The sequence below is a fragment of the Colletotrichum navitas genome (genome assembly GCF_030913465.1).
Source record: "Colletotrichum navitas strain CBS 125086 chromosome Unknown LY79scaffold_7, whole genome shotgun sequence".
In the NCBI taxonomy this organism is placed as follows: Eukaryota; Fungi; Ascomycota; class Sordariomycetes; order Glomerellales; family Glomerellaceae; genus Colletotrichum; species Colletotrichum navitas.
Window position 1 is genome coordinate 284,167 of NW_026850553.1, and position 27,553 is coordinate 311,719.

Sequence of the window (27,553 nt, forward strand, 5' to 3'; positions counted from 1 at the left end):
CAGGGATCCATCCAGACACTGAACACTAGCCATTCCTAGGCGCTGATGCAGCACCGTGGGATTTCCCGATTGTTCGAGATGAGGACAGCTCCCCTGGTACAAGATTACCTACGGACCTAACTTTGGTAAATGTTGCCCTGGCCTCGAGACTTTTCCATGCAGCCGTCAACGCATTACCATCACCAGAGCGCACCCCGTCTGATATCGACTCTCCACGACGCCAGAACAATGCTTGACCTGATCCGTCTCTAAGTTTCTTGCGCATAGTTGTCGCAAAAGTCACTCGTTTATAATCGGAAGCAAAGTCCACGAGGCCAAGCAATAGAACCAAGCTACGGCGACGACACCAGACTTAAGTCCCCGCCAAATCCCCCCCCCCGGCATTCGCGTCATGAATCACTCCACAACCTCTGGCTCTACAATACAAACATCTTCGGTTAATCGGTCGCAGCACCCACCAAGACCGCACGGCGACAGCATCACCCTCTCTGCCAACGGCGGCATGGAGAAGTTCCCGGATCACATCGATTCCCACCTCACCAACGCTTCAAGGACCTCAAGTCCTGGAAAGACAAACGGCTATGCGCTTCCCGGCGCATCTAGCGGCGGCGACCGCTGGCAACCTCGGAAAGAGAGCCTCCAGGGTCGTGGGATAAGATGGGGGCCGGCAAGCCAGCCATCGGCAATACGGTACGGTCACGGCAAACAAAAGAGCTTGGGTGATGCCATTCACAACATACGGACAAGAGGTGGAAGCGTCGGTCAGAACGCTCATGAGATCGCCGACGCGCTGCGGGCTCCCGTTTCCCCCAAGCTGATCGTAAGTGTTCTGGTCGTAATCCCGCCGTTTCATTTGCGCTGACAGTGGCACCGCAGGGACTTTGTGTCCTCTGGTATACCTCATCCGCTCTGACCAATACGTCCTCGAAATCCATCCTTACGGCCTTCGATAAACCCGCGACGCTCACCCTCATCCAGTTTGCTTTCGTGGCGACCTACTGTATCCTATTTGCCTGGCTTGCCAATGTCTTCCCAAGCCTCAAGACTGCGATACCGGCCCTCAAGCATGGGATCCGCTACCCTTCCCGCGACGTCATCAAGACTACCATGCCTCTTGCCGCGTTCCAGATCTTCGGTCACTTGCTGAGCTCGACGGCGACATCAAAGATCCCTGTCTCGCTCGTCCACACAATAAAGGGCCTCTCTCCCTTGTTTACGGTTCTGGCTTACCGGTTGATCTTCAACATCCGGTACTCAGTTAACACATATCTGTCGTTGGTCCCCTTGACTTTTGGAGTTATGCTGGCTTGCTCTGGCAAGCACAACAAATACAGCGGCGAACTGTTGGGCATTTTTTACGCTCTCCTCGCCACCATCATTTTCGTGACGCAGAACATCTTTTCCAAACGACTCTTCAACGAAGCTGCCAAGGCCGAGGCTGAGGGCCAATCAGCCAGGTCGCAAAAGCTCGACAAGCTGAACCTGCTCTGCTACTCCTCAGGCATGGCCTTTATCTTGACGGTGCCAATCTGGCTCTGGAGCGAGGGCATCGGCATCATCGGCGATGTCCTTCATGATGGAGCGGTCGACTTGAACAACAAGGTGGGATCTTTTGATCACGGCCGTTTGACCATTGAGTTCATCTTCAACGGCACCTTCCACTTTGGACAAAACATACTCGCCTTTGTCCTCTTGTCGCTCGTTTCACCAGTAACTTACTCTGTTGCAAGCCTGATCAAGCGCGTGTTTGTCATTGTCATTGCCATCATTTGGTTCCGGAACCCAACGACACCGCTCCAGGGAGTCGGCATCTTGATGACCTTCCTTGGCCTCTACCTCTACGACCGAACCCATGACCGGGACAAGGCGGATCGCAAGGCCAAGATGATGGAGATCAAGGAGGAGCCTCTTCTGCCCCTGAACACCAAAGACGCCTTCAACGCAAGCCAGAACGCGCCTGTCTACGAGAGCCCCATGGTCTCCGCGGGCCCGTTTCAGTCGTTTAGCAATGGGCCCTCGCCTCGGAGGAGCGAAGACTCCAAAAAATCAGACGGGCCCAGCAATGGCCGAGCCCGAGGCGCAAGTAACGCTGCCTGGCTCGCACCGGGCACGAAGCAGGAGGACACCTGGCGGGTTGGAGACCGTTAGACGGGCAGGCTTTTGTGCAAATGGTATTTTTAGGGTAACGGGTCGCAGGAGTTTCAGTGTGCAATCATGATGAGCGTCATCCTCGTTTGGCGACTATGGATGGATGAGAACAATGTACTATTTGGTTGGTCGCTTCGGGTGAGATGTTATTGAGCATCTGTAAGACAACAGGAAGGTCATCCTCAACAGGGCACACTACCTAGATACAGGCAGGCATTTGGAATAGATCCAAAGGGCCGGCACTCAGCTTTAAAGAATTGTGCGGCGTTCGATTGAATCGGGCAGGTATACGCCGAGCTCCAGGCAAAACGTAAAATGGGTATTTATCCGTCTAGCAGTCATCTTATAACATAATCATGAGAAATAGAAATGCCGTCCCATACGTAGCAGTATGCAACATGTCTTGAGACCGACCGACCCCTCCTCAATCAACGAGCCATTCCTCCACCTCGATACCAAGACTTCTCCCCACACCCCTGATGATATCCCATCCTACATTAATCCTCCACTTGCTGCCCCTGTCCGTCGGGTCGCCCGTCGTGCCGACCCTCATCAACAGCCGCAAGCTGGCGAGGGTCGAAATCGCCATACCGACGTCTCCATCGACCACGCTCCCGGTCGCAAACCCGCCGTCGGCGGCCCACTCGCTCCGCACGGCCGCGAAGATGGCGAGCATGCGCTCGAGGACGAAGGCGTGCGCGCCGAGCAGCTTGCGCGAAATCTTCTTGTGTTTGCTAGGGCGGCCGCGTTTCGGCGCCACGAAGCCTCCGCCGCGGCGCTTGCGTCGGCCGTGGTGATACGTCGAAAAGAGCACCAGATCGTGCTTGGCGGTGTTGTGCGATGCCAGGTACGCCGCCAGGAGCAACAGGCGCGTCGTCGTCGGCAGCAGCGTCGTCAGGTCTGCGGTGGCAGTACTCATCACCTGCTGCTGAGCCGCTGCGTGCTTGGACGGTGTTCCGACGGGGCCGGGTCCGTTCACGGCGGGTGTCGAGGACGCCGCGCCGGGCTTGACGGAGACGATACTTGGGTTCAGCAGGCTTTCGTCCTGGAAGTGCATGCGCGAAGCGATGAGAAGCTTGGAAAACTCGCGCGGGCCGTGCGTGCGGGCGAGAATTGGCGCTGTGAAGCGAGGCCAAAGGGCTTCGCAGCTGTGGCGGCACGAGGGCAGAGTGCGAGAGGCCGAGGTCGTGAGGGCGTCGCATACAGCGCCGCAGAAGCGGGTCCAAAGGAAGTTTGTGTCGTCCTGGGTAGTCGTCGGGGTCGGGGGCGGCGGGTTGACAGAGAGAATCTTGACAAACTCTTGTTTGGTATAGTTTGGGAACTGAATTTGCGGCGCGAAGGAGGTTCGAAGGAAGGCGGGAGACGGTGCAGTTACAATGAAAACACAGGTCAAGCAGGGTATCTGCGGGAGCGAGGGGGTTAGCTTTCAGGGTCAGGACGAGTTTGGATCGGGGAGTCCACTGACCACTTCAGGCAGCCTTGCTAGTGCTTGAAGGAGTGTCGGAGGAGCATCTCGCTGCCGGTCGATTGCGTCGAAGACGAGGACGAAGCGCCAGCCCTGAGGCCGTTGGGCGTACTTGAGCATCTTGCACAGCTCAACCATCAACTGCGCCAGAGTCTCGCATTTCCTGGGCGGTGCGTCCCATTTTATGGAGTCAACCACGGCAGCGACGGTCCTCTCGAACAGGTGGCGGCCAGTAATACACTGTATGGAGTTGACGATGGCGAAATTTGGGGAAGTTCCGGTTTCTGGTTGCTCATCGGAGGGTTTGGAAAAAGTTTGCAGAAGAGACTCGACGACTGCAGACTTGCCGGTAGCTTCGGTACCGTATACAACAAGGTTTTTGCAAGGCGCGGCGGCGGGCTGGATATTAAATTAAAGATTGACTTAGAAACCAGGCAGAGGCGTTCGTCAAGGGCTGCGACTTACATGGAGGAGGGTAGCCAGGGAACGGATTTGATGTTCTCGGCAAGGGAAGCGGTCATACAGAGGTGACAGAAGAAGTTCTTCTGGAAGCTGAAAGAGGGATGACATCTTAATTGGGGCCGTCTCACAATCTCTCAAGCTTTTCAGGGTAACGAGAGCACCGTCAAAGCCTCCGGGAGAGGGGAGGTCAGCGTTGGCCTGGCATAGGGCCGGTCCGTCGCGTGCGCTTCCCCGGGGGAAGAGCCAGCGAAGACGCGCGATCATGTGACCACACCGAAATGGACAGGGATGATGCCAGATTAGGCAGACACCCTGGAAGGGGGTTCGGAGAAAGGGCGGTGTTGGGGCCAAAGCGTCCCTGCAGCGTGGGCCGGGTCACCACCATCAAACAGGTACTTTGACACAACGCGCAGCTTACCAGAAAGAAACCTCCCCACGTGCCTCTCATTCTCATACACTCGTTCTCACGTCCGGCCGTGCTCGTCAGCTTCCTCATGCCGGAGTTCAAACAATTTCGTCAAACACACACACACACCTCCCCCTCCAAGGCCAAAAAGGGCAACCCATAGAGGGCGGACTGAGCGACGGGCAGGAGGCACTGCGGGTGGAAGGCGCAGTTGTCGTCGTTATGTCTCTTGCAATGATAATTTTAGCATGCCACTGAGTGGAGGGCTTGTGTGCGTCAGCCGCTTATCTGTACTTTATGCGCATGCCTTCCTTGCCCTCCCTCCTGCTTGCTTCCTGCTTGGTTGCGTGGATTATTGAATGAACCATTGCACTGTAATAGTGTACTCCAATATCGTGCTTCTGTCAGCCGCCTGGCCTGAGTAAGGTAAGCATGTACCGTACTGTACCAAGTCAACAACCCTCTGCGTCGACTGAGTAGGAGCAGCTGATATCAATGACCCCAATGGAACGGAACCACCAATTAGCCAGCTCGTGTGGGGCAAATGATACTCTCCGTTGTGGCTATGAGCTGAACGAAACGAACACTCAACTTGGCAAAAAAGGCAGTTTGATTTGGCGTGAGGCCTCATACGTGTACACAGCTCGACTCGGCTAAAGTGATTTGGTCAGTTTATTTCACAGCAACGGCTTCCAGGTTCCAGGGGTTAAGTGACTGGACCAAAGCTCGGCCGACTCAATCCGTGCAAAGCGTCTCGGAAGGCTTCATCTAATAACTAACCGTGTCATTCCGCCAGCAGTGTCACCCACATACAGAACTTTGTTTCAACCCCGACGACAGTTCTTCCCCCGTCCGGCCGTTGGAGATCGTCCCTTGAGAACGAGGCCCGAGCATCTTCTCGGTGTCTTACCTCGGACTTTACGCCAGTGACAGGTGAAGCTGTTGCTACCCCCAAGTCTTCTCTTTCCCTCCTCCATCTCACTCACCACAACTCATTCTCTTCTAAATCCTACTAGAAGCACAAGGTTGCGCCAGTCATCGGCTTATTAGAGACTGGAGAGCACGCCCCAGGCCTTCGATGACACGATGAACCCTCTCTCATTGCCCGGTGAATCAGACTCCACCGCTGCCACCACTTCTACCGACACCACAACCACGGATACTACGACCACCACCAACACTACGACCACAAATACCACAGCCACAAATCATACCGACGACAAGCCATACCACTCAAAACGCCCCCACAAGAAGTCCCGTACGGGATGCAAGAACTGCAAGACCCGCAAGGTAAAGTGCGACGAGTCTCGCCCGGTTTGCCGTAACTGCATGCTCCGCAAGGCCGATTGCGTCTTCCCTGCACTGTCCCACTCCCACTCCGAAACTCGTCCGGGGTCGCCGTCCAGCTCCTCCGCCGGCGCCATCTCGCCCGCACGCTCGCGGCAGGGCAGCTACGCCGGCAGCGACGATGACTACAACGCCCTCGTCATGCGGGAGCCGCTCTTCATCCCCGCTGGTGACAGGGACGCCACCGACATGAAGCTGCTGTGGTTCTACACCACAAACACCTTTGCGTCTTTTGCGACCCAGGCAGGGCGCGTTAAGCGGATCGACGACATACTCCAAATCAAGATCCCCGGCCACGCCTTCGAGAGCCCCTTTCTCATGGACTGCCTGCTGGGCACGTCGGCCCTCCAGCTCCAGCACCTGAAGCAGGACATTTCGCCCTCGCGCGTCTTCCGCTACCGCGCCCGCGCCTTCGAGGGCTACCGCAAGGCCATCGAGGAGGGCAAGCCTGAGACGTTCCCTGCTCTCCTCGCCACCTCGTTGCTCCTCACGGCTCTGTCCTCGCAAATGTTCCGTGAAGAGGGCACCAAAGATCTCTACATCATCGATTGGATGATCGTCTGGCGCGGCATCGGCCTCATGATCGACATGGCCACGCCCCAGACGCTTTGGGACTCTGGGCTCGCAGAGCTCTTCATACGCCCGCCCATCGACCTGGACGAGGCTGCCAAGCATATCCCCAACGATCTCCTCTTCATGATCTCCTCTATCCAACCCGGCGATCCGGACTACGAGGACGTGCCGACGTACTACGACACGCTGAAGTACCTCGGCTCCCTCTATGCGGAGCTCGCCAACGGCTTCAGTCCCATCATGAACCTTCGCGTCGTTACGTGGTTCACATTTATCCCCAAGGGCTTCGTCGAGCTGGGCCGCAAGAAGAGGCCTCGCGCTTTGGTCATCCTCGCTCACTACCTCATGTTTATGAAAGTCGCCAAGAGCCTGTGGTGGATCGACGGCATCGGCGACCGCGAGATTGCCGGCATTGTCCGGTTTCTCGGCGACAACTGGTCCGAAGAGCTCGCCGCGCCGCGCCTGTCCCTGTTGCTGGACGACCAGACCGATATCGCGAGACTGATCCTCGCTGACCCAGATTGGGAGTCGCCCACGGACTACCTCATCGCTCGAATGCACGACCCCCGTACGGAAATGCTCACCTGGGTCGACGACAGTGGGAAGCGGTATAGACGCATGCCGCAGCGTGTCGGCGACTTACACCCAGTCGACCCTGCGCCACGGACACTGCATTGGGAAGGGGAAGGCTACCACCAGGATTCGGTTATGATGAGCGCCCCGGGGAGGGCGTATACTGAGAGAGTTCTAGAGGCTATCGACCGGGGAGTTCAGGACATGGATGTTTCCAGGTGAAGGGGAGGTTCGTCGCCTGCCTAATATCCACTACGGCAACGGGAACCTGGGTTGGCGTTTGGTTATATACCCAGTCTGGATCTTTACGGCCTATTTAATGCTTCTACTACGGAGTTATGGCAAGTCCAAGACTACCAGATAGAATATAAGCAAATTCCACCGAGTCATTGTATGGTCATGCCAGCCCACGGCTGTGGACGGATGAGCAAAGCAAGAAAACGTGGCTGCTGCAGGCTTGGACGACGTAATAGCCAGGTCAAAATTTTAAACGGGAGCTTCAATTATCGCTGAAGTTTTCAAGGAGACGACAAAAACAGACGTTGCATTCCCTTGGGCTACAGTCTATATCCGATCCTTACCAGCAATTCGAAATGGTTCCCATGGCGCTGTTTCTTGCATTTCTCGTAACCCCACCACAGTCGATACCAGTCACTACCAACCCCAATACTAAAACATGATAACCAACAAGGGGAAAAAGTGGTGCAATGAGACAAGCTACTCAAAAACATGGATTGACAAGAACTAGGAAAAACACAAATGAATACTGTGAAAAAGACGTGTTGGGTCGAGGGCCATTGGAAACCGAAATCTGACCCAGGGGCATCGCCTCGTTGACCATCTGAACAAATTGACCATTTGTTTCAACCCAATACTTATTGTTTTTGGCTGGCCAAACGCCCTTCGTGATATCGGTGCATTTCAACATGGTTTCTCATGCTGCTTGAAAGAAGCCTGTCCTGGCAGTTTGGATAACGACAAGCGATTCTTAGGTCTCGAGCTTCTGGTACGTAGCCTGCTGCGTCAGGATGCTCTTTCTTTCTGTGATTGATAAGGTCCTTCTCCCGAACATAGCCCTTGGAACCTGTCTTGTTGCAACCTGACATGGTGCAGGGGAACGGCGTGAAGTTATGGGCGGTCTTCATGTGCTTTGTGTACTCTGACTGCGACGCAAATGGCTTTGTCCGCTGCTGTTCTTCAACACCTAACTTGGTGAAGCTGTTATCGCGATATTTTGGGCAACTTTGATACGAACAGACTGGCGGTGCCAGGTGCTCGCCTCGTCGAGAAGGCAATATGCAATCAATCTTTCCCTCTGCCTCAAATTTGTGATATCCCCGGATGTGCTGCAGAAGATGGTCTCTGCGTCGGAATCCGTCCTTGCCCCGGTGACGTTTGCAGAACTGACATGGAAATTTGGGAAGGTCGCTCCCCAGACAATCGAGATGTCTGTTCAGAACATCAAGCCGAGCGAATGTCTTGCCGCATATACAGGCAAACGGGCTGTGCTGTGCCTCGTTGGCATGTCCCTCGAGTTTTGCTTTGCTGCAGAACTTCATCGTACATTCCGCACACGTCAGAGGATGGTCTAGCTGCACATGACCATGACCTTGTAGGTGTGGTCTACGTTGGTGTGCATCCCTTTCATTATTTCTCAAGAAGCCTTCCTTACAACCTGGAACAGAGCAGGGAAACGCTTTGTGATCGTTTTGTCTCGCGTGATATTCCAGCCACCAGACATCTCGAGAATCATAGCTGTATTCTGCGCAGATGGAGCTCTGTTGTTTCCCCGCAGGCTCCTCTGAAGCAGTAGTGGAGGACAGAGGCATCTCTAGGTCAGAAGTTGAAGAGGCATGGACGATTGGAGGATCATAAGCGCTGCCGTCTTCCGGGATGGGTGGGAAAGGGTGGACAGCCTTGTCCACACTGTCGCCGCGTAAGTCACGGAAAGGGAAAGACACTGGGCTGGGCAACTTACATCCAATCCCCCATAGCGTGTGGGTCTGCAGATTCATGATGTTGACATCGTTCAGTGAAGCTTGAGGAACCGAAATGACACCCTCTTTGTTAGCAAATGGTAAAAAAAAAGTCTCACGGCTCCAGGGACTCGGCAGCGCCAAGAGCGCCATGGTCGTAGTTCAATCCGTCATAGCCAGTAGAATCGAGGAGATCCATGTAGCTCGTGTCGGCGGCGTGCTCAGGGGCGTCGAGACTGGCAAGGAAGCGGTCGAAGCCGCTAGCGCAGGTGGTGTTGTCAGACATATTGACAGGGGGCTGGTGTTGATGTACTTTGAAGCGGCGAGTGAAGATCAGGCTGTAAGGTGCTGAAGGAGTCGCAAAGAAGCGTATGTGATGGTGTCTGGAGGAGAGGAGAGGTGTCGGGGACAACGCCATGCTTATCTCTCTGGCTGGAGAGGTATAGCTCGCCGCTTTAACGTGGCCCCTTGGAGACGCATGAGGTGAACAGGGTGGAATTGGTTCTGTGCTTGAGGCGGTGAGAATGGCGACCGACGATAGGTTGAGCCATCAGCCATCTTCCGCCCTGTTTGTGTAGGCAAGAAAGAAACTGCCACCCTGTTTGTAGGGGGATCGAGAGTGAGGCTGCAAGAAGCCAGCTTAGGTTGGGAAATGGAAGTTGCCTTGGAAAGGCGGCCGAGGGTCAGGCGAACCACCTGCGGCCGATGAAGGGAGCCACTGGGGGAAAGAAAATAGGATAGAAGAAGAAAAAAGAACATAATGTTCAAGGGAGTGTTGGAAATACGGACGAGAAGATTCAAATCATGATGTGTATATCCAAATCAGTAAAACCCCAATCACATAAGAAAAAATGGAATCTTCGTTCCTCTTCTAGATAAGACACTTACTCGCCTCTCCGTCAACAATAAAGGAAACACATGCAAACCCCCCTCCCATGCAGCCCAGGCGCAGTATTTAACATCCACCTCATCGCCCTCATTGCTCAAATAACAACGCCCTGGGGTTGCCCAGTAGGACCTTGAAGGTCGTTTCGATCTCGTCCAGCAGGTCCTTGGCGTGTCCCTTCCACGACTCGAACGTGACAATCTCAATCGTCAACTTGTCGCCCTGCGGGAACGCTTGGATCTTCCACTCGCGCAGCGGCTCCTGGTGCGGGTAGATGGTCTCCATCCTGCTGCTCGCCGTCTCGAACCCGAGGCTCTCGACGTGCTCGACGTCCTGGTGCACCACCGTGTCGAACCAGTCCGTCTCCTCCGGCCAGTGCGGCGCGCAGAGCTTCTTGATCTCCGGCAGCCCGACGCCCTCGTGCGCCGAGCTGGCGATGTGCTGGTTCTGCACGAGGTTGAGCAGGTCCAGCACCGTCCAGCCGTCCTCGAACTTGACCCGCACCGGCACGTACTGCCAGCAGGGCCCGACGACCATGTCGGCGTTGGGGAAGTCGATGTTGCGCCCGCTGACGACCTCGCCGAACGTCACGTCCCGCGTCTTCTGCATGCGCGCGAGCGTCAGCGCCCACGCCGCCGTCGGGAGCGTGGCGATGGTCACGTCCTTGGAGCGGGACGAAATGTCGAACGTCCGCTCGATGGCGTGGTGCTGCCTCTCCGTGACGGGGGTCTCGGGCTTCAGCACGTTGATTGAGGACCCCTCGAGGAGCTCCCTCCAGTATTTGACGCTCTGCGGGACGTTGTTCTTGATGACGTGGCCGACGAAGGAGGAAAAGGGGAGCGACTTGGGCACGGGCTTGCCTTCGTGCAGGGCAGATAGCTGGTGCAGCATGATGGGCAGGCAAATCTCGTCGTACTGCGCGTGCGAGACGCGGAAGACGAGCGCCGACTGGCCACTGCTGCTGTGCACGAAGAACCACTTGACAAAGACGGAGCCGAGAGGCATGCGCGTCCGCACGTCGAGGTTGCAGAGGTCCTTGACAAAGGCCTCGACATCGCCGTCGATCTCGTGCTCCACAACGGGCGTCTTGACGTCCTCGAGGACGACGCTGAGACACGTGCCGTTGTGTTGCACGAAGACGGACCGAAGGACCTCGTTGAGGTTGACCAGCTCTTGACAGCTCTGGAAGAGGCGAGGGCGGTCAACGTCACTCTCAAAGTACATGGCCTCGTAGCGCGCCGAGAAACGGGGGATCTCGATGGTTCCCTTGACGGCGACCTCTTGCAGCGGTCTGGCGGGGAACGCGTCGACGATCTTCCACGCTGGGTCGGCCAACAGGGGCCGCAGGATCTCTGCCGGGGCATCGCCAATGTTGTCAAGAAGCTCGAAAGGAACCAGCGCTGTCGCACTGTCTTGGGAGTCTTGCGTAGGCTCTGAGTCCTGCAAGACACTGGCCATGTCGTACAGCGTTCTTTTGGAGAAGACTTGGTTGACGGTGAGCGTGAGACCGGCCAGGCGGGCCTCGGAGACGAGCTTCATAGCGCCGATCGAGTCGCCACCAAGGCGGAAGAAGCTGTCGTTGAGACCGATGTCACTCTCGGGAAGCTTAAGGACGTGGCTCCAGAGAATCCGTAGGCGGCGCTGCTTGGCGGACGTGGCCGAGATGCGCTTCATAGGGGGCTTGCTGGAGGCGGTAGACTTCTGGACCAGATCGCTCTTCTTGCCGGTGATTTGAACGGATCCATCTTGGTTGAACTTTGCCAAACGATCCGTCTTGTAGAACTTGACAGCCTCCTTGCCCTCCGCCCACGAGGGCTGCTGCTCCAAAGCAGATAAAGACAAGTCCGCCTTGCTAGCCACCACAAGCTCACCGACAACCCCCAGCGGGGCTAGACGTCCAGAGTCGGCCGGATTGACGATCCACACGCTCTCGGCCTCCGGATACTCCTCTTGAACGTTCTTCGCGCTCTCGGTGCTCAAGCGAGACACCTCGGCCTGATCCTCCTGCGTTAGGTATGCAACATCGCCAAGCGGCGTGTCAGTAAGCTGGCAGAGCTTCTGGGCAACCTGCGAGAACTGAGCCAAAGCCTTCTCCATCAGCGGCTTCTGGACAGTCTTTGAGTCGAATGAGGCCATAACGAGGAATCCCTTGGGATCCGTGGAGCACACGAGCATGAGGGCGTAGGTGTTGAACTTAAGGGCTTCCTCCGCGGCCTCTGCGTCGCCGGCGGGGACCAGGCGGTTTGCGGGGTACTTGTTGAACTCCTCCTGGTCGAAGTCATCGGCGCTTGGGTGGAGGACAAGGCCTGTCCTCAGCTCGCATGCCTCAAGGGCATCAGGGCTTAGACGACGAATGTGCTGGAGACCGGTGTGCTCGTAGGGGATCTGCTGGATAGTCTTATCCTGGATGTCTTGGAGGTAGTCGCTGACAGTAGTCTCCCGGTTGATCTGAAGACGGAAGGGCACGGTCGTGATCATGGGACCCTCGATCTCCTCGGCGCCTCTGATGGGGGCGTTACGTCCGGTGAGTGTTTCGCCAAAGATAACGTCGTTCGACGACGAGTAGTGAGACGCGACGTACGCCCACGCACCTCGGATTACTGTCGCGACGGTGGTGTTGGACGCCGGCCGGCCGCTCAATGGCACGTAAACCTCCAAGAGAGAGTCGGCCTGCGTCTGGTAACCCTCGTACGGCAGGGCGGGAAACTGAGGTCCGTTGGCACCCTGAAGCTGATCGCGCCAGTACGTCTCGGCGGCGCCGCGGTCCATGCTACCGAGGTACTTGATGAAGTTTTTGAACTCTGCGGGGCGCTGGACTCTAACGCCGTCGAAGGCCCTGTTGACCTTGTCGACGACGAGGGGCATGCACCAGCCGTCGTAGAGGGCGTGGTGCATTGTCAGTACGAACTGCACCTTGCCCGTCTCCTTCTCGGCGATGAGCGCGTACCGAACCAGAGGCCTGCCAAGGTCCATACCCTCCTCGCGGTCCTTCACGAGGTAGCCCTGGAGGTCATCACCAACGTGCCAGGCAATGTCCTCCTTGACCACGACCTGGGCGAGGCCGCGGCGAGGGACCTGAACAATCCTGGTGCGAAGGATGGCGCAGTCTACGGCAGCGACGTCGAAGGCGTTACGAAGCCTGTCTGCCGTCTCGGGGTCGGCGAGCTCAACGACTCTTTGTGCCACGTACGCCTCCTTGACCTTGGCAGAAAGGGCCATCAGACCCTCCTGAAGGGGCGTGCAGGGGTAGATATCCTCGATCGCAGACTCGTCGATGCCGCAAAGCTTCGCAGATTCCGCGCGGGCCTCCTCGGGATTCCATCCCTCTTCGAGAAGGGAAAAGGGGGCGACAGGGGCCTCGGCATCTTTGGACACCTTGGTCGCATTTTGGGCCATCCCCTTGAGCGTGGGGGAGCTGAAGATGCTTGCTACGGTGAGGGCGACGCCTTCCTCTCTGGCCGCCGCGACGAGCTTCATCGCGCGAAGGGAGTCGCCGCCGAGGGCGAAGAAGCTGTCGTAAAGACCGATGCTGGCCTCGCCGCCAAGAATCTTGGCCCAGACCTGCTGCAACGCCTTCTCCATCTCCGTCTCCGGCTCGTTCTTCTCGGCAGGAGCCACGCGTAGGCGGGCGACCTGCTCACGGGACATGGAGCCTCCGAGCTCGCGCAGACGCTTGCGGTCAATTTTGCCGGAGACCAAGGAAGGCATCTTGCGCAGGGGGATGTAGGCCGAGGGGACCATATAGCGGGGGATCTCGGCACCCAGCGTAATGTCGATCTCGGCGATGGCCTGACTGAACTCGGGCGAGAAGATGGTGACGCCGCCTTCCGACTCGGGGCTGTCGACAGGCTTCTGCTCGACGACAAAGGCGACGAGAGTGGGCTCGCTACCGCCAGGCTTGATGACTTCAGCCACAATCTTGACGCCGGTGGGCATCTTGTCCCTGAGGTGGTGCTCGACCTCGGCTAGCTCGATTCTCTGGCCTCGGAGCTTAACCTGCTGGTCCTTGCGACCGACGAAGGCGATGGACCCCGTGCCGTCCGGATCGTAGCGGACCAGGTCGCCAGTCTTGTAGAGACGACCGTGTCTGCCGCGGGCAGGGCCGCCGCCTGCAAGGAGCCAGGCGGGGTCCTCGATGAAGACCTCGTCGGTCTTGGCCTTGTCGTTCAGGTATCCCAGACCGACGACGGGTCCCTCAATGAGAAGCTCGCCAACGGCGCCCACGGGCATCAGACGCTCATGGTCATCCGGATCGACGATCCAGGTGAGACCGCCGCAACCCTTGCCGATGTTGGTCGAGCTGCTGCTGACGTTGCTGTTGATGGTGCAACCGACGGTGCACTCTGATGGTCCGTAGGCAATGATCACGCTCGTCGTCTTGCTCCATGTCGAGGCGTCGCCCGCGGAGACGGCCTCGCCGCCGAGGCCGAGGACTTCGAGAGAAGGGATGACGTCCGGGTCTAGGACACGGGCGACTGAGGGGGTCATGTGCGCCATGTTGCACTTGGAGTTGCGGATGGCACCACTCAGATCATTCATACGGTCCTCGTCCGAGGGAATACAGAGGCAGCCACCCGCGGCGAGGGTGCAGAGCATGCAGTCAATGGCAACGTCGAAGGCATACGACGCGAAATCGAAGCAGCGGGAGTGCGCGCGGTAGCCGACGGCCCAGCCACGTGGAATGGCACCGCTGGTAAAGTTTTCGTGGGATATCATCACACCCTTGGGCTTTCCTGTGCTCCCGGATGTGAACTGGATGTACAGGGGAGATGATGGTGGGATGTAGGGCAGCTCAGGTGCGAGTTCGAGGGTATCTTGGGTGAGTGTGTCGTCAGAGGCGATGATGAGCACTCCGTCAGGAGCAATGCGCCTACCGAGCTCGCTCTGCTTCTGGGAGGTTACGATGATAGTAGCACCAGTCTGTTCGACGATGGTGCGCAGACGGGCCTCGGGTTGGCTGGGGTCGGTGAGCGCGAAGGCGGCGCCGGCCTTCATGACGGCCAAGAGAGCCACAGTTGTCCACCGCGACTTCTCGAAGCACATGGGCACCGTCGAGCCGACCTTGACGCCACGGTGCACAAGATGGCGCGCGAGACGGGTCGAGAGACGCTCCACATCGCCGTAGGTGAAGTTCCCATCCCAGGACTCGACAGCCGACCGGTCGGGGCCGTTGCTGGCTACCTCGGCGATGATGTCTTGCATAGTTCTCTGCACGTTCTCCGGGAGCTCGGCGTTCCACGTCCACAGCTGCTCGAGGTCTTTGGCGGTGGGACCGATCGTGTCTCCGATTTGGCGGTATGGGGTTTCGAGAATTGTGGTGAGAATCTCCACGAAGGACTCGAGCTGGGAGATGGCATGGCGATATGAAATAGCGGCACGGTCCCATTGGGCATTCACCACCATCTGCTTTCCGTTTATTGTCGCCTCGGCCTGATATGTCCACTGAATCCAAGGTCAGCCATCATGAAAATGAAGCCGGGGGTGTGAAAGCGGATCAGAGTCACGAGCGGGCCCACGTACGTCGTGCGACCTCTTGGAGGGCGTCTTTCCAAGGCGGTCTTGAGAGGCAGGTGCTCCATTGTTGAAGTATATCACCGGTATTATTTGCGTGTCACTGTCCAGCTTCCTCTCACCAAGGCCCTTGATGACCTCCAAAGCCTCGGATATCGATTCGCTATTCTTGAACGGCGCCTCGCTCAGGCTCAAGCTTTTGTGAGTCGCGGACGACGGTTGCTGACCCTCCCGCGTTCTATATCCCCAATTTACGTGGCCGAGGCCGTCATCGTTGTTGCGGTACAGGACGAGCAGCCATGCAAGGAGTAGTTCGTCTCTAAAGTCGCTAACACCACCGGCCTCGGTCCGGGGCGTCACGACAATGGTTCTCGTTGAGGAAGGGTTGACGGCACCGTTGGCCAAGCAGTCTGAGCCGTCAGCACGGCCGTTCTCTTGGTAGGCGGTTCCGCCGCCGTCGACGTCTCGCAAATGCATCGTTCACCTTGGTTGCTTTTGGGTCAAGGAGTTGTGGCGAGGGAGGGGTGACGATTGTTATGGATTTCAAGATTGGACTTGTGGCATTTCACAGGCTGACAAGATTATTACTTCCTCTGCGACGGTCGTGAGATATGAAGAATGTTGGATTTTTGGCCCGATGACTTGATCAAGTGACAGGGTGGAGTGCTACCCTTTCGCATAGCAAGACGGAGTCTGGCTTGTGAACCACCAGAGGCTCTTAGGCGCATCTCTGCAGCTCGTCGGGCAGTATCCTTGCATGACGGCCAGGACAACCTTCCTGAATCTGCTAGATCGACGAACCCATGGCTGGTGCCGCGGCCGAGCTGGTATCCTCGCAAACCGAGCTGGTTCCTGCGGAGGACAACCGGAGTAGGCTTGTGATGGGCGCGCTTTTTTTGGCTATGACGGAGGGCAGATGTGAGCCACAACGGGGCAACGCCCCCTAATCCATGAAGCTGTTCGGGTGGGTATAGCAAAACCCTACCATTACTCGAGTATATTCGCCGTTGGCGCGGACGGACGAATGGATCTCGTTACCACAATCCAACAATGGACGGACGCCAATCTAGCGAAGGGGACGTCGGACGCAAGTGAGTTGCGCACGTCACGATGTGAGAACCAATAGGGCAAGAAATATACGACGGGTCCTTCGAACTAAGGCGCCATCATATCATACGTTATTGTGGGCGAGGGAGGGGAGAGGTAATAGAAGGGGGGGCGTGTGATGATGTCGTGGGCCAGATGCTATACTGCACACTACACTAATGTAGTTGTACTATGTACGATGTATGTATGTGCACTAGTGTATCCGTAGTGCACACTAGAAAGAGAAGAACGGAGGGTACAGAGCGGTACCTGACCGGGGTTGCAGAGAACGGATTTGATCAAAGGCGCCAACGGAGGTTGTCCGCTTGTGGGCCGGAGAGGAGGCCGGGGCAGACACCGGACATCAGCGGTCTTGCAACAGAAATGTCTGCCTCAGTCTCATCTAAGGGGTTCTATACGGGTAAATAGAAAAGCCACCGAGCGAGAATCGCTGATCTGATAAACTCTAGCGCGCAGCAGGGCACTGTTGTGTCGGCCGGGGTGTGGCCGGCATTATCGTGGCTTCGTCACTTCGTGACTGATGGCTTCGGATCGAATGTGGGGGGAAGGGGGGAGGGTCGAGAGAGTGGAGTGATTGGGCGGCACTGCCTCGCCTCCGAACTACTTGTGTAGGCTCCTTCTTCGTTCCTGTTGCGGCATTTCCTCAAACCGCCGGAGCCCGGGCGCCGTGTGGCTTCAGGACGAGGAGAGAGCCAGGGCCGATGAGTTGATCAACCCTCTCAATGAAGCCAAAGAGAGGATACGGGGCGGCCGAAAACACGTTTCTGAGTGGACCTCCCCTGGACAGCTCAGTCCTGATTCCCCCGACCCGGCATGGTTCTCGTGTGCCCCAGTTGTTGATGACACATGTTTTTCTTCTTCCCCGGAACAGACTGCCGTGTCCTTGCAATGAAACCAGAATGCCAGAGACAAGTTACCGGCACGCTATTGACAAAACAGGGACTCGATATGACCGAGTTGGCGGAACCTCCCGTTTATCTGGAGTCGTCTGAGGAGGGTTTCGGTCTTTACAAACAGTCGGGTTTCGAGATGCTCAGTGAGAAGATTGTGCATCGCGCAGGGCTACTTTGCGCTGAAAGGGACGTTGAAGTCTCTCTGATGGTGAAGATGCTATCTATTCTCGCGGGACTGGGTTTTGAGGAATGGCGTGCTCAAGGAGATCCGCCTTTCAAGTGAGCGAGCGCATAGCTGAGTAGGCTGCGACATTAGTTTAGCATCCAAAGAAACCACACCGGGAATGCGGCCAGGCCCATCCGTAGACTGTGGATCATTGGGGTTCTGGAAGCAACCAATATAAGGCAGACCTACAAGCCAGCCTGAAGTCAGCAAAGTTCTTCTGTGCATGGGTTCATCCGCGGCACCTGCCTGGTCATTCTCGGCTCTGCAGTGCCGTGGACACTACGCGGACGATACGTACTAGACAGCACTGCAGCCACTTCCTTGCTTGCATAAAGATCAAGGCCTCTTAGCCGCGGGACGCGAGGGGGTGAGAGAGGAGAGAATGAATGGGTGGGTAGGGGGAGGGGAGGGAGTGTGTACATCAACATAACAAATGGCATCATGGCGTGAATGAAGATCGGAGTGAAGTACCGGTACGAATGATCAGTTCCATCGCAAGGTGGGCGAAGGCGGGTAATGTAACCTGACGTCCTTGGATGGACGAGGGTTTAGGGAAGGACCGGCGGAAAGAAGCGATTTCGGAGGGGTTATACGGATACAGGACGCGCAATCATACCCTGCCTCGTGTGTTACCAGGACGATGAGTGGATCATAGACGAGGCGGATGGTTGGAGGAACAATGCGGGTGTCGGAGGCAATTTGGAAGGTCAGCCAAGAAAAAATTCTGCACGCTGGAGAAGTGAGAATGCTTACCGTAATCTTATCTGATCCAAAGATTTGATTGATTAGATCAAAGTCCCGTGCCTGTCCGGCAGAGTGGCAGGGATTAAGCGTTTTTTTCTTGGTCTCGGTGTGGGACCGTGCTTTTTTTTTTTTTTTTGAGTGGCCCATCCCCCTGTAGGTATGTACGTACCTAGGTACATACCTACAGCGAAGGTCGAGTAATACAGGGAACACCTCGGAACTTCAACCACATCCAGGGCAATCACATTGTTGAACAAGTTCCGCCGCCCTTGCCATATACACTACCTACCTACCTGTGTAGGTAGTCAGGTAGTAGGTATACTGTACTCCTCGCCGATTCAGTCTTCTGTTGCGTCTTGGGCGCCCGTCTACTCGATACTACTACCTCGTAACGACAGTGCGCGCAGCTCGTCAGTCAAGTCACTACTCACTACAAGCGTCAACTAAGTAGAGTCCTGCAGTCTTAGCTTGTCCAGCCCAGCGGAGCGGGGACAAGGTAACGTCGCTCGCTTCTCGCTGGATCCAGACGATGGCCAAACGCCGTTCCTCGGTGATGCGATGCAGGGCCCTTCGCGTGGGGAGGGGGGGGTCCTCCCATATGGATCCAGGCCAGTTATTTCTGCTATGCAACCCAAGGCAATGGCAACGCTGTATCAGGTTCACGCAGACACGCTGCTCCCACTTGCCATAGACAATCCTAACGGCGACGACAACGATACAGGATTCGCTTGAGAATTACAATCAAGCAAGCAAGCACTCGTTATCAGTAGTCATCTGTCGACACAATGTCCGTGGAACCGTCATCATCAGTACCGGCCTCCGAGCCCTTCGTCCCGACGCAAAGGCTATCCATCCTACACGGCCCCCGCGACCCCCCTCTGCTCGACCTCAGCTTGGGCGAGCTCCTGGAGCTCCAGACATACCAGCACGGCACCAGGGAATGCTTGGTGATTCCCTGGACCGGTGCACGATGGACTTACAACGAGCTCAACCAGCAGAGCTTACTGCTCGCACAAGCACTACTCAGGATGGGCATCAAGGCTGGCGACAGAGTGGGCGTCATGGCGGGCAACTGCGAGCAGTATGCCTCCATCTTTTTTGCCGTGTCGAGAATAGGCGCCATCCTGGTCATCCTGAACAACACCTACACGCCTAGCGAGGCCATGTATGCTGTCCAGTTCTCAGGTAGGTCTTCGTTGCGACCGTGGACGGGGCCCAGGCTAATGGAATTGGTAGAGTGCAAGATTCTGTTCACCACCAAACAGATCGGAAGGCTCGACAACACAAAGTTTCTCGCTCAGTTGGAGAACGAAGTCAACGGACCCAAGGTCGTCATGATCCGGGGCGATACGAGCGGATACCAGACATACGACGAACTCGTCAAGTCGAGCTCACGGCAGAGCCCGCGGGAACTTCACCTTGCCATGAGCAAGGTTGTTCCGCACCAAGTCTGCAACCTCCAATTCACCAGCGGTACTACTGGCCGCCCCAAAGCTGCCATGCTCACTCACCAGTAAGCTTGCTCAGTGTCATTCGCGAAGCCGATGTGGCTGACCTCAATTCCAGCAACATCGTCAACAACGCACGGTTCATAGGTGACCGCATGCGTCTGAGCCCCGAGGATGTTCTCTGCTGCCCGCCTCCCCTTTTCCACTGCTTCGGTCTTGTCCTGGGTCTCATGGCAGTCATCACACACGGTGCCAAGACCGTGTACCCAGCAGAGGTTTTTGACACAAAGGCGACGCTGAAGGCCATCCTTGAGGAGGACTGCACAGCACTTCATGGCGTACCTGCCATGTTCGACTCCCTGTTCCAGGCGGCGCCCGATGACTTCAAGTCTTCCAAGATCCGCACCGGCATCGTCGCCGGAGCTCCCGTGCCCCGGTACCTGATGGAGTTGATGGTCAACCGTCTAGGCATGAAGGAGTTTACCAGTAGTTACGGTCTTACCGAGGCTTCTCCCACGTGCTTCAACGCCTTCACGGACGATGCCCTGGGCAAAAGGTTGACGACTGTCGGTACGCTCATGCCCCACGCCTCGGCCAAGATTGTTGACAGAGACGGCAACATCGTTCCCATGGGCCAGCGCGGCGAGCTGTGCATGGCCGGCTACCAATTGCAGGCCGGCTACTGGAACAACTCGGAGAAGACCAACGAGGTCATGGTCCGCGACGCGGCCGGTGTCTTGTGGCTTCACACTGGTGACGAGGCAGTCTTTGACAAGGACGGATACTGTTCCATCACGGGACGTTTCAAGGACATCATCATCCGAGGTAGGCCGCGACACCCATCGCCCACCAACTTCTTCTCCTCACTGACACGTGTATTACAGGAGGTGAAAACATCTATCCCTTGGAGATCGAGGAGCGCCTCATGGCCCACCCGTCCATCTCGCAAGCCATTGTCGTGGGTCTCAAGGACGAGCACTACGGCGAGGTGGTCGGCGCCTTCGTGCAACGCGCCGAGAACTCGGAGAAGCCGACGTTCCAGGAGCTCAGGGACTGGGTGCGGCAGCGCCTCGGCGGGCACAAGAGCCCCGCTCACATCTTCTGGCTCGGCGAGGGCGGCGTCCCCGGCGACGTTCCCTTGACGGGCAGCGGCAAGGTGCGCAAGTTTGAGATGGCCAAGGTGGGCGACGAGCTTCTCAAGAAGAGCAGGACCGTCACCGCCAAGTTGTAATTTTTGCAGCCGGGTTGGCGTGAAGTATGTAACGAGTGTTGAGAGAGCGATACCGTGTAAAGAGTTCACTTGCGTCTTGTTTTCCGTCGAATGGAACCCCTCCCGTTTGGGCCGGTTAGGATAGAGTATGTCTGTCGTTGAATAGATTTTTAACAGAAATGATAATCTTGTCCAAACTCTCATCGTTCCATTCTCTGGGGGCCGCGCTCAATTGATTACCGACGGCCTTTGCGTTGTCAGAACGCGCAATGGCCAATCTGGCTGTGGCCAAGAGTCGCAAGTGAGGCCAAATCTTCAACGACCCTCCAGAATGACTCCTTTCACTTATTTGGGTTAGGCCGGCTTACCTCGCACAGCACCACGGATCCTTTGGACAGACACTGGCTGCCGCTCATTGGCCAATCCATTCTGTTTGGTTTATCTCGTCGCTTGCGGTTATCGAGACCTGTACCCCCTCCTCCAAAACCCAGGTTACATTTCCAATGTCCGTCGCCAGAAAGAGGTCCAACGGCAGGATTCTTGGCTTCAAGCAGCATAAGTGAGTCATGTTGCATTGTTAACGCAGCGGTCGCGGACTTTCGTATCGGAGTCGGAAGAGTCGCACGGGATACGAATAGAGGCGTAGAGGCATGGAGGATAATCATCCATATATAATCCGCGGGTTTCCGCTCACCACCAATGCGAATCTCCATCAGCATCGGCGACTTCATAGACACATCCACACCGTCAGCAATTCAACACTGTCGGCGTCACCCGAAGAAAACACTACACACCGCTATCACTTGATCTTAACCTAGCATATCTTTCTCCCACCATTTCACTCTGTAACAATGTCCCAACCATCGTCACCCCCCTCTCCGGTCCTTCTTTCCCTCGCAAAGGCTTACCTTCATGACCCGGCCCATCTCCACAGAATCATCATCCCGCAACTAACCCACCGCCTACGCCTCGCGACCCTCTGGTCCATCGCACCCTCGACAAAAGTCCTCGACATCGGCTGCGGCCAGGGCGACTCGACGCTCGTCCTCGCCCACGTTGTGGGCCCGCTCCCTCCGGATGCAAGCGACACCGCCAGCGCCGGGGCGGCGCCATCCGACGGCCCACCCGGCACCAGCCCCGGCCACGTAACAGCCCTAGACCCCGCCCCTGGTGGCTACGGCTCCCCGTACACCCTCGCCGAGTCCCAGGCCCACATCCTCTCCTCCCCCTACGGCGCGCGCGTCACCTTCCATCAATCCGACGCGCCGGGCTACCTCGCCGCCCACCCCTCCGCGTCCTTCGACTCCGCGACCCTGTGCCACTCGCTGTGGTACTTCCCTTCTGCCGCCGCCGTCTCCGCCCTCTTCACGGCGCTGCACTCGTCGCGCCGGGTTGGGAGGCTCTGCTTCGCCGAGTACTCCCTTAAAGCCAGTACCCCCTCTCAGAAGCCGCACGAGATGGCCGTCGCGGTCCAGAGGCGGTTCCACGAGCTCCGCGGGGATAAGGGGCTCACTCTGAGCCAGGCCAATGTCCGCGGCGCGCTGGACCCGGACGAGATGGTGGCCCTGGCGCAGGAGGCCGGGTGGAAGCTGAAGGAAAGGGGCGTCGTTGATACGCCAGGGATGCTGGATGGGCAGTGGGAGGTTGGTGCCGTGGTTGATCCCAGCTGGGCGGAGGAGGTTGTCGGAGAGGGCTTGGCAAAGGAGGCAGAAGAGGAGCTGCTAGGAAGCGTTGCCGAGATCAAAGCTGCCGTCGCCGACTTGAAGGAGAACGGGGAAAGTGTTGCGACAATGGATGCTGTCTGGGTGGCTATGGAGCGTTGAGGTATTGGTCAATGCTAAGCCGTCAGTAGTTCCCAGCGTCGTGCAGAGGCAGATTTTCAGTAAGTATATTCGGTACAAAAATACATGGTAGTTATTGGTTTATCACCCTTGCGCACTTCCCTTTCCCCTCCCACTTGGAAAACATTGGCTTCGGTCTGCTTGGAGACCTTCATGCGAAGGTCCTCTCAAGTGGCCACACAGACGACCTTGGAAAAACAAGATAGCCGCCGAGGCTATGAGTATGACCCGCTGCGTATCAGTGTACGCGCGAATGATGGCACTCCGGGCAGCGGATCCCATCGGGCAAGATCTCTGTACCTCCAGGGCCCCGTAGATCGCATCCAAGTTGCTTTTGGTACCAGGAGGTAGGTAGTCTATGAGTTCCTTGGAAAAGACATTTTGCCAGATGGCCACGGCAGCAGTTGCACCGGTAGCACCGCCGACTCTGGCGAATATGCCCCCAATGGCTAGAGCTACCGCGATATGCTAGATACTAATCTTTTACAACAGCCATAATAGCCATTCCCTCACATATGACAAGTGTACCGTCCGGCAAGGTAAATATGGTTTGGTACATGACTATCTGCCGGCTCGGAGCGGGCCATATTGAATAATGTTGCTAGGGGTTTGACTTGAGGATGAAGCGGCAATGTACAGTTATGACAATGATACTTGTGAGTAGGTGGTCAAAAGCCACATCGTCGCGGGCCGGGATTGACACTCATGCGGCAGCTACGACAGCGTGGGGCTGTTGCCCTTTTATGCCCGTATCACAACTTCATCTCGACATATCTTTCCTCGTTGTCTTCTCTCGGGCAACTTGTCTGATCCTTTACCGTCCCGCAAACAGCAGTTCCTGATCGAACATGCATATGCACAATCGCTATCACATACAGACTGCATCACATGCCACTGTTCCGACGACAGACGACAACGCCGCAGACATTCTCAGGGGCTTAACAACTTCATTGGGTACAGCACAGTCTCGGACCTTGTAGCCTGCAGGATAGATGCTTCTCGATGCATATAGCACAATAGCACATTCCCAGCAGCTCGGAATTGCGCCATAATCATCTTTACCGAGGCCATTTGTAGCTGGCCAGGGCATCAGATGACATGGCGTAAAGGGTTGTCCCCAACTCGATACAATACTGACGATAGACAAGATGAACAGGCCCGCAGCCAAGCTAGCGGCTGTTGTCCGGCCCTAAATGTGTAACAGGCTGCCGGGAACTTGTAACGGCCTAGATGGCGGGCAATGGTTTGCACTGTTCAGCAGCTGACTGACGATGGCTGGGTGTCTAGCGTGGATGGACCACGACGGGCTGCAGCCAACTGTACTGGGTACAATCATCAACCCGCCACATGCCGATGATGGTACCCGAAAACAGACCACTAGCACCAAGGCTGACCTTGGCCCCATCACAGCATTGCCTTGACTGGGGCAAAAGACGATGGGGCGCTATGAACCGTGGCGTCCAACTTATCAATCTCGGTAGGGTCGTAATACTTGAAGGTACCTGGGCTGGTGAACGTGGACCTGGCGTGGCCGGTGGGGACAACGGGGACAATGGGGGGTGGGGCGAAGTAACCATCGGGCGATACTCTCCATGCCCTGCCAAGTCGTGGAAAGCTTGAGCTTCAGAGCAAGAAAAGACCACACGCAGTTGACTGCTGAGCGCGAACCAAGAAGGGCCCGTCCTAGGCAATGGATGGGGAAAAGAGCCAGCCCCTTCGGAGCAGGTGCGTTGTCTCCGCGCATCTGCCAAAACAGGTTCCTTCGTCCGGATTAAACCCCACGCAAACTGTTGCTAAGAACACCCCTCAACGAGCACGGGCAGGTTCGGGATGTTGAAGCAGACCCCTCGATGTACCGGTACGAACTCCGCTGACAATCCGTATACTAGTAGTACGTACTACACGTACGATGAACATACTTGCAGGTACGTACAGGCACTGCTGCCCGCTCACTTAGCCCCCACCCGTGACAAATTTTTATTCCATCTTATCAGATCCGGCTGATGTCCGCTCCGAGTGGGTCGAGGCAGCTCTGACGCCGGAGATGTGACCGAAACAAGCTTTAATAGAGTTATCAGATCCGCCGAGGACAAGCCAGTGCAGCCATCTTCCCTGGAGAAAACAACGAAGCCAAGCGCCATACGGACGCACGCAGCTGACCTGATGGGAGGCATCTCAAAAAAATGGATCACGACGAGCCCCGTTTCACCCAGCCCTGACCAGACTAGCTACTATGTAGTCTCTGTTATCAGATCCGTCCTAAATGCAAGTTCTCGGAACACTCCTGCCCTCAGACCTCAAGCCATGGTTCGTCTACGGATGCTCGGCATGGACCAGTAGTGTGACCGAGGGCGAGAGACCCTACCACATCCATGCCCACCATCGTTCGATCTGGTTTCTTTTTGTACATTTGCGTACCTCTTTTTTTCTTTCCTTTTTTTTTCTTTTTCTTTCTCTTCTTCTCATATACACCCACCCCTCTTCCCCATTAAGGCTGTTGCAGGGCCAAGGTACAAGGGGACCCCGCCGTCAACCTCCTCTGCCCACCACCCAGCCTAGGGACTTATGGTTGACGGTGTAATGGAAACGATGTCATGACGCGGTCGCGGAGCTGCAAGACCCTTCGGCTCCTCACTTTACACTGTCGCACCCTGCCGACCATCGACAAATTTTCTTGGACAGTGGCATGGCAGAACGAGTGAGTAGCCGGCATCCGCCGCACCGAGGCCAGGGTGGTTGCAATACCGACAAGGGGGTCAATGGCGGTTATCCAGGGTGGTTTGCCAAAAGAGCGGGCGGTGGTGATAGAGCTCCGTGAAGCTCCGAGGGCGAAGCTCACTTTCTTCCCCAAACTTCTATCGTCTATCGTATCCAGCACTTGAAGGCTGTGAACACCATCACATCAAACTTGTCCAAGCTCTGAGGGACCTTTTCCCATCTCTTGATACCCTCCTCACAGCTTGTTCCTTCCCAACCAGACCCTTGATCCCGCAATCAGTCGGCCAAATAGACGAGGGAACCGCAGCCATGTCGGCAACAGTCTCCCTCTCCTCCGTCTCCTCCAGTGAGAGCATCATCAAGCTCCCTCACCCGTACCACACCGAGTACGCGGTTCAACGCGCCTTCAACCACGACACCTTTGCTGGCAAGACCTCCGAGGGCGGTCTTCACTTCTACCATCTCGTCCCCCTCGCCCCCACCAAGGGCACCAGGCAGGCCGCCCTCCCCGAGCGTCTTCACAGTGAAAACCTCTACTTCACAGAGCCCGCGGACCTCAAGTCCAGCGAGCTCCCTGCCGACTCCAACAACAGCGCGTGGGCTCGTGCCCGCCGCTCACCGAGCACAGTCTTCTCCTGGGACGGTAAGACGACGCCCACACTCGCCCAGGCATGGCTTCTCGTCTACGTCCTCTTCGTCCTGCGCCCTGCCGAGGAGCTCGTCCGCCTCGAGCTCCGGGGTGCAGGCGCCGACACCCTTGGCCAGCGGCTACGCGACGTCATGCTCGCCATCGAGCACCCTGTACAGAATGAGACGCAGAAGCCCGCCTCCACGGCAAAGCTGACCACAGTCGTCCTCCTCCGCTCCGCCTTCTGGCAGGGCGCCGGCTCCCCCTTCGGCCCCCGTCCCGTCTGGCTCCCTTCCGGGTCCCCCGCCAGCCTCGAGCGCCCTCTGTCCTCCTATCCCATCACGCCGCTTCAGCACACCATGACGGCCGTTCCAGCCTCGGACCCGGCGAACCCCAACCTCTACCAGCAGGCCTGGCACCCGATACGCCCGGCCAAGCCCGCGCCTGGCGCCACGGTCTACAGCCGCTGGATCCCGCACCTGCGCGAGACCTTCTCCATGGTCGCGCTCGACTACAAGAACCCGGACCACCTGCGCCTCTTCCACGAGTGGCAGAACGACCCGCGCGTGTCGCAGGGCTGGAACGAGACGGGCACGCTCGACCAGCACCGCGAGTACCTGCGAAAGATTGACGAGGACCCGCACCAGTTCGCCATCCTCGCCGCGTGGGAGGATACCTTCTTTGCCTACTTTGAGGTCTACTGGGCCAAGGTGCGTTCGCTCCCTCTCTCCCTCTATCTCTCCCGCTCCCTCCCCCCCAACAGAAGTCGTAGGACCAGTCACTAACACCCGGGGGTTCTCACAGGAGGACAAGCTGGGCGGCTACTACGACGCGCAGGACTGGGACCGCGGCCGCCACTCGCTGGTCGGCGACGTGCGCTTCCGCGGCCCGCACCGCGTGACGGCCTGGTGGTCCTCGCTGATGCACTTCCTCTTCCTCGACGACCCGCGGACGAGCTGGGTCGTCGGCGAGCCCAAGAAGACCAACGACACGGTGCTCATGTACGACTTCATGCACGGCTTCGGCCTCGACAAGTTCGTCGACCTGCCGCACAAGCGCAGCGCCTTCGTGCGGTGCTCGCGCGAGCGCTTCTTCCAGCTGTGCCCGCTCGGAGACAACGAGAAAGTCGTCGGCGGCATGCGCATCCAGCTAGTGCCCAAGCTGTGAGCGCAGCGTGTACAACGAGTGACGCGGATGTGGTTGGGGGTGTAAGTGAGCAGGTTTTAACCCGCATGGTCGGAATTTGGGTGGAATGCATGTACATACATGGATGAATGAATGAATACGTGCGAAAAGTACGGACGGGCTTGTGGTGTCAATTCGGCGTAAAATCTCGTTAAGCTTTGAAACGGACCACCTTGTCGATCTTGATTGTGTGTGATTTACTCGTA

The 27,553-nt window shown here is 57.0% G+C and overlaps 9 protein-coding genes across 9 annotated transcripts; 6 read left to right on the plus strand and 3 right to left on the minus strand.

Moving 5' to 3' along the window:
* The first annotated feature begins 93 nt into the window (after nt 1-93).
* LY79DRAFT_624725 (triose-phosphate transporter) lies at nt 94-2,532 on the plus strand. Its single transcript, XM_060562086.1, has 2 exons — nt 94-820; nt 877-2,532. The coding sequence occupies exons 1-2, from the start codon at nt 392-394 to the stop codon at nt 2,146-2,148; spliced, it is 1,701 nt and encodes a 566-aa protein (XP_060418418.1). The 5' UTR covers nt 94-391; the 3' UTR covers nt 2,149-2,532.
* LY79DRAFT_647024 (origin recognition complex subunit Orc5) lies at nt 2,533-4,299 on the minus strand. Its single transcript, XM_060562478.1, has 3 exons — nt 4,079-4,299; nt 3,614-4,012; nt 2,533-3,550 (listed from the first exon to the last, which is right to left on the minus strand). The coding sequence occupies exons 1-3, from the start codon at nt 4,181-4,183 to the stop codon at nt 2,573-2,575; spliced, it is 1,482 nt and encodes a 493-aa protein (XP_060418419.1). The 5' UTR covers nt 4,184-4,299; the 3' UTR covers nt 2,533-2,572.
* Nucleotides 4,300-5,567: 1,268 nt separating this feature from the next.
* Nucleotides 5,568-7,196, plus strand: LY79DRAFT_666481 (uncharacterized protein; the record flags this gene model as incomplete). Its single annotated transcript, XM_060563230.1, has 1 exon — nt 5,568-7,196. The coding sequence occupies one exon, from the start codon at nt 5,568-5,570 to the stop codon at nt 7,194-7,196; it is 1,629 nt and encodes a 542-aa protein (XP_060418420.1).
* A 184-nt stretch (nt 7,197-7,380) lies between these two features.
* Nucleotides 7,381-9,515, minus strand: LY79DRAFT_351241 (uncharacterized protein). The gene has a single exon (XM_060552649.1). It carries the CDS (start codon nt 9,101-9,103, stop codon nt 7,850-7,852), a length of 1,254 nt encoding a protein of 417 aa, XP_060418421.1. The 5' UTR covers nt 9,104-9,515; the 3' UTR covers nt 7,381-7,849.
* A 302-nt stretch (nt 9,516-9,817) lies between these two features.
* On the minus strand, nt 9,818-15,918 carry LY79DRAFT_351702 (AMP-binding enzyme). The gene is made up of 2 exons (XM_060552650.1): nt 15,357-15,918; nt 9,818-15,278 (listed from the first exon to the last, which is right to left on the minus strand). The coding sequence occupies exons 1-2, from the start codon at nt 15,822-15,824 to the stop codon at nt 9,927-9,929; spliced, it is 5,820 nt and encodes a 1,939-aa protein (XP_060418422.1). The 5' UTR covers nt 15,825-15,918; the 3' UTR covers nt 9,818-9,926.
* A 1,382-nt stretch (nt 15,919-17,300) lies between these two features.
* LY79DRAFT_576478 (uncharacterized protein) lies at nt 17,301-17,630 on the plus strand (the record flags this gene model as incomplete). The annotated part of the gene is made up of 1 exon (XM_060559798.1): nt 17,301-17,630. The coding sequence occupies one exon, from the start codon at nt 17,301-17,303 to the stop codon at nt 17,628-17,630; it is 330 nt and encodes a 109-aa protein (XP_060418423.1).
* Nucleotides 17,631-19,102: 1,472 nt separating this feature from the next.
* LY79DRAFT_587249 (AMP-binding enzyme) lies at nt 19,103-20,996 on the plus strand (the record flags this gene model as incomplete). The annotated part of the gene is made up of 4 exons (XM_060560747.1): nt 19,103-19,502; nt 19,554-19,830; nt 19,884-20,590; nt 20,650-20,996. The coding sequence occupies 4 exons, from the start codon at nt 19,103-19,105 to the stop codon at nt 20,994-20,996; spliced, it is 1,731 nt and encodes a 576-aa protein (XP_060418424.1).
* Nucleotides 20,997-21,826: 830 nt separating this feature from the next.
* Nucleotides 21,827-22,798, plus strand: LY79DRAFT_587250 (SAM-dependent methyltransferase; the record flags this gene model as incomplete). Its single annotated transcript, XM_060560748.1, has 1 exon — nt 21,827-22,798. The coding sequence occupies one exon, from the start codon at nt 21,827-21,829 to the stop codon at nt 22,796-22,798; it is 972 nt and encodes a 323-aa protein (XP_060418425.1).
* A 3,045-nt stretch (nt 22,799-25,843) lies between these two features.
* On the plus strand, nt 25,844-27,329 carry LY79DRAFT_666486 (acyl-CoA N-acyltransferase; the record flags this gene model as incomplete). The annotated part of the gene is made up of 2 exons (XM_060563231.1): nt 25,844-26,872; nt 26,967-27,329. 2 exons carry the CDS (start codon nt 25,844-25,846, stop codon nt 27,327-27,329), a joined length of 1,392 nt encoding a protein of 463 aa, XP_060418426.1.
* Nucleotides 27,330-27,553: the final 224 nt, after the last annotated feature.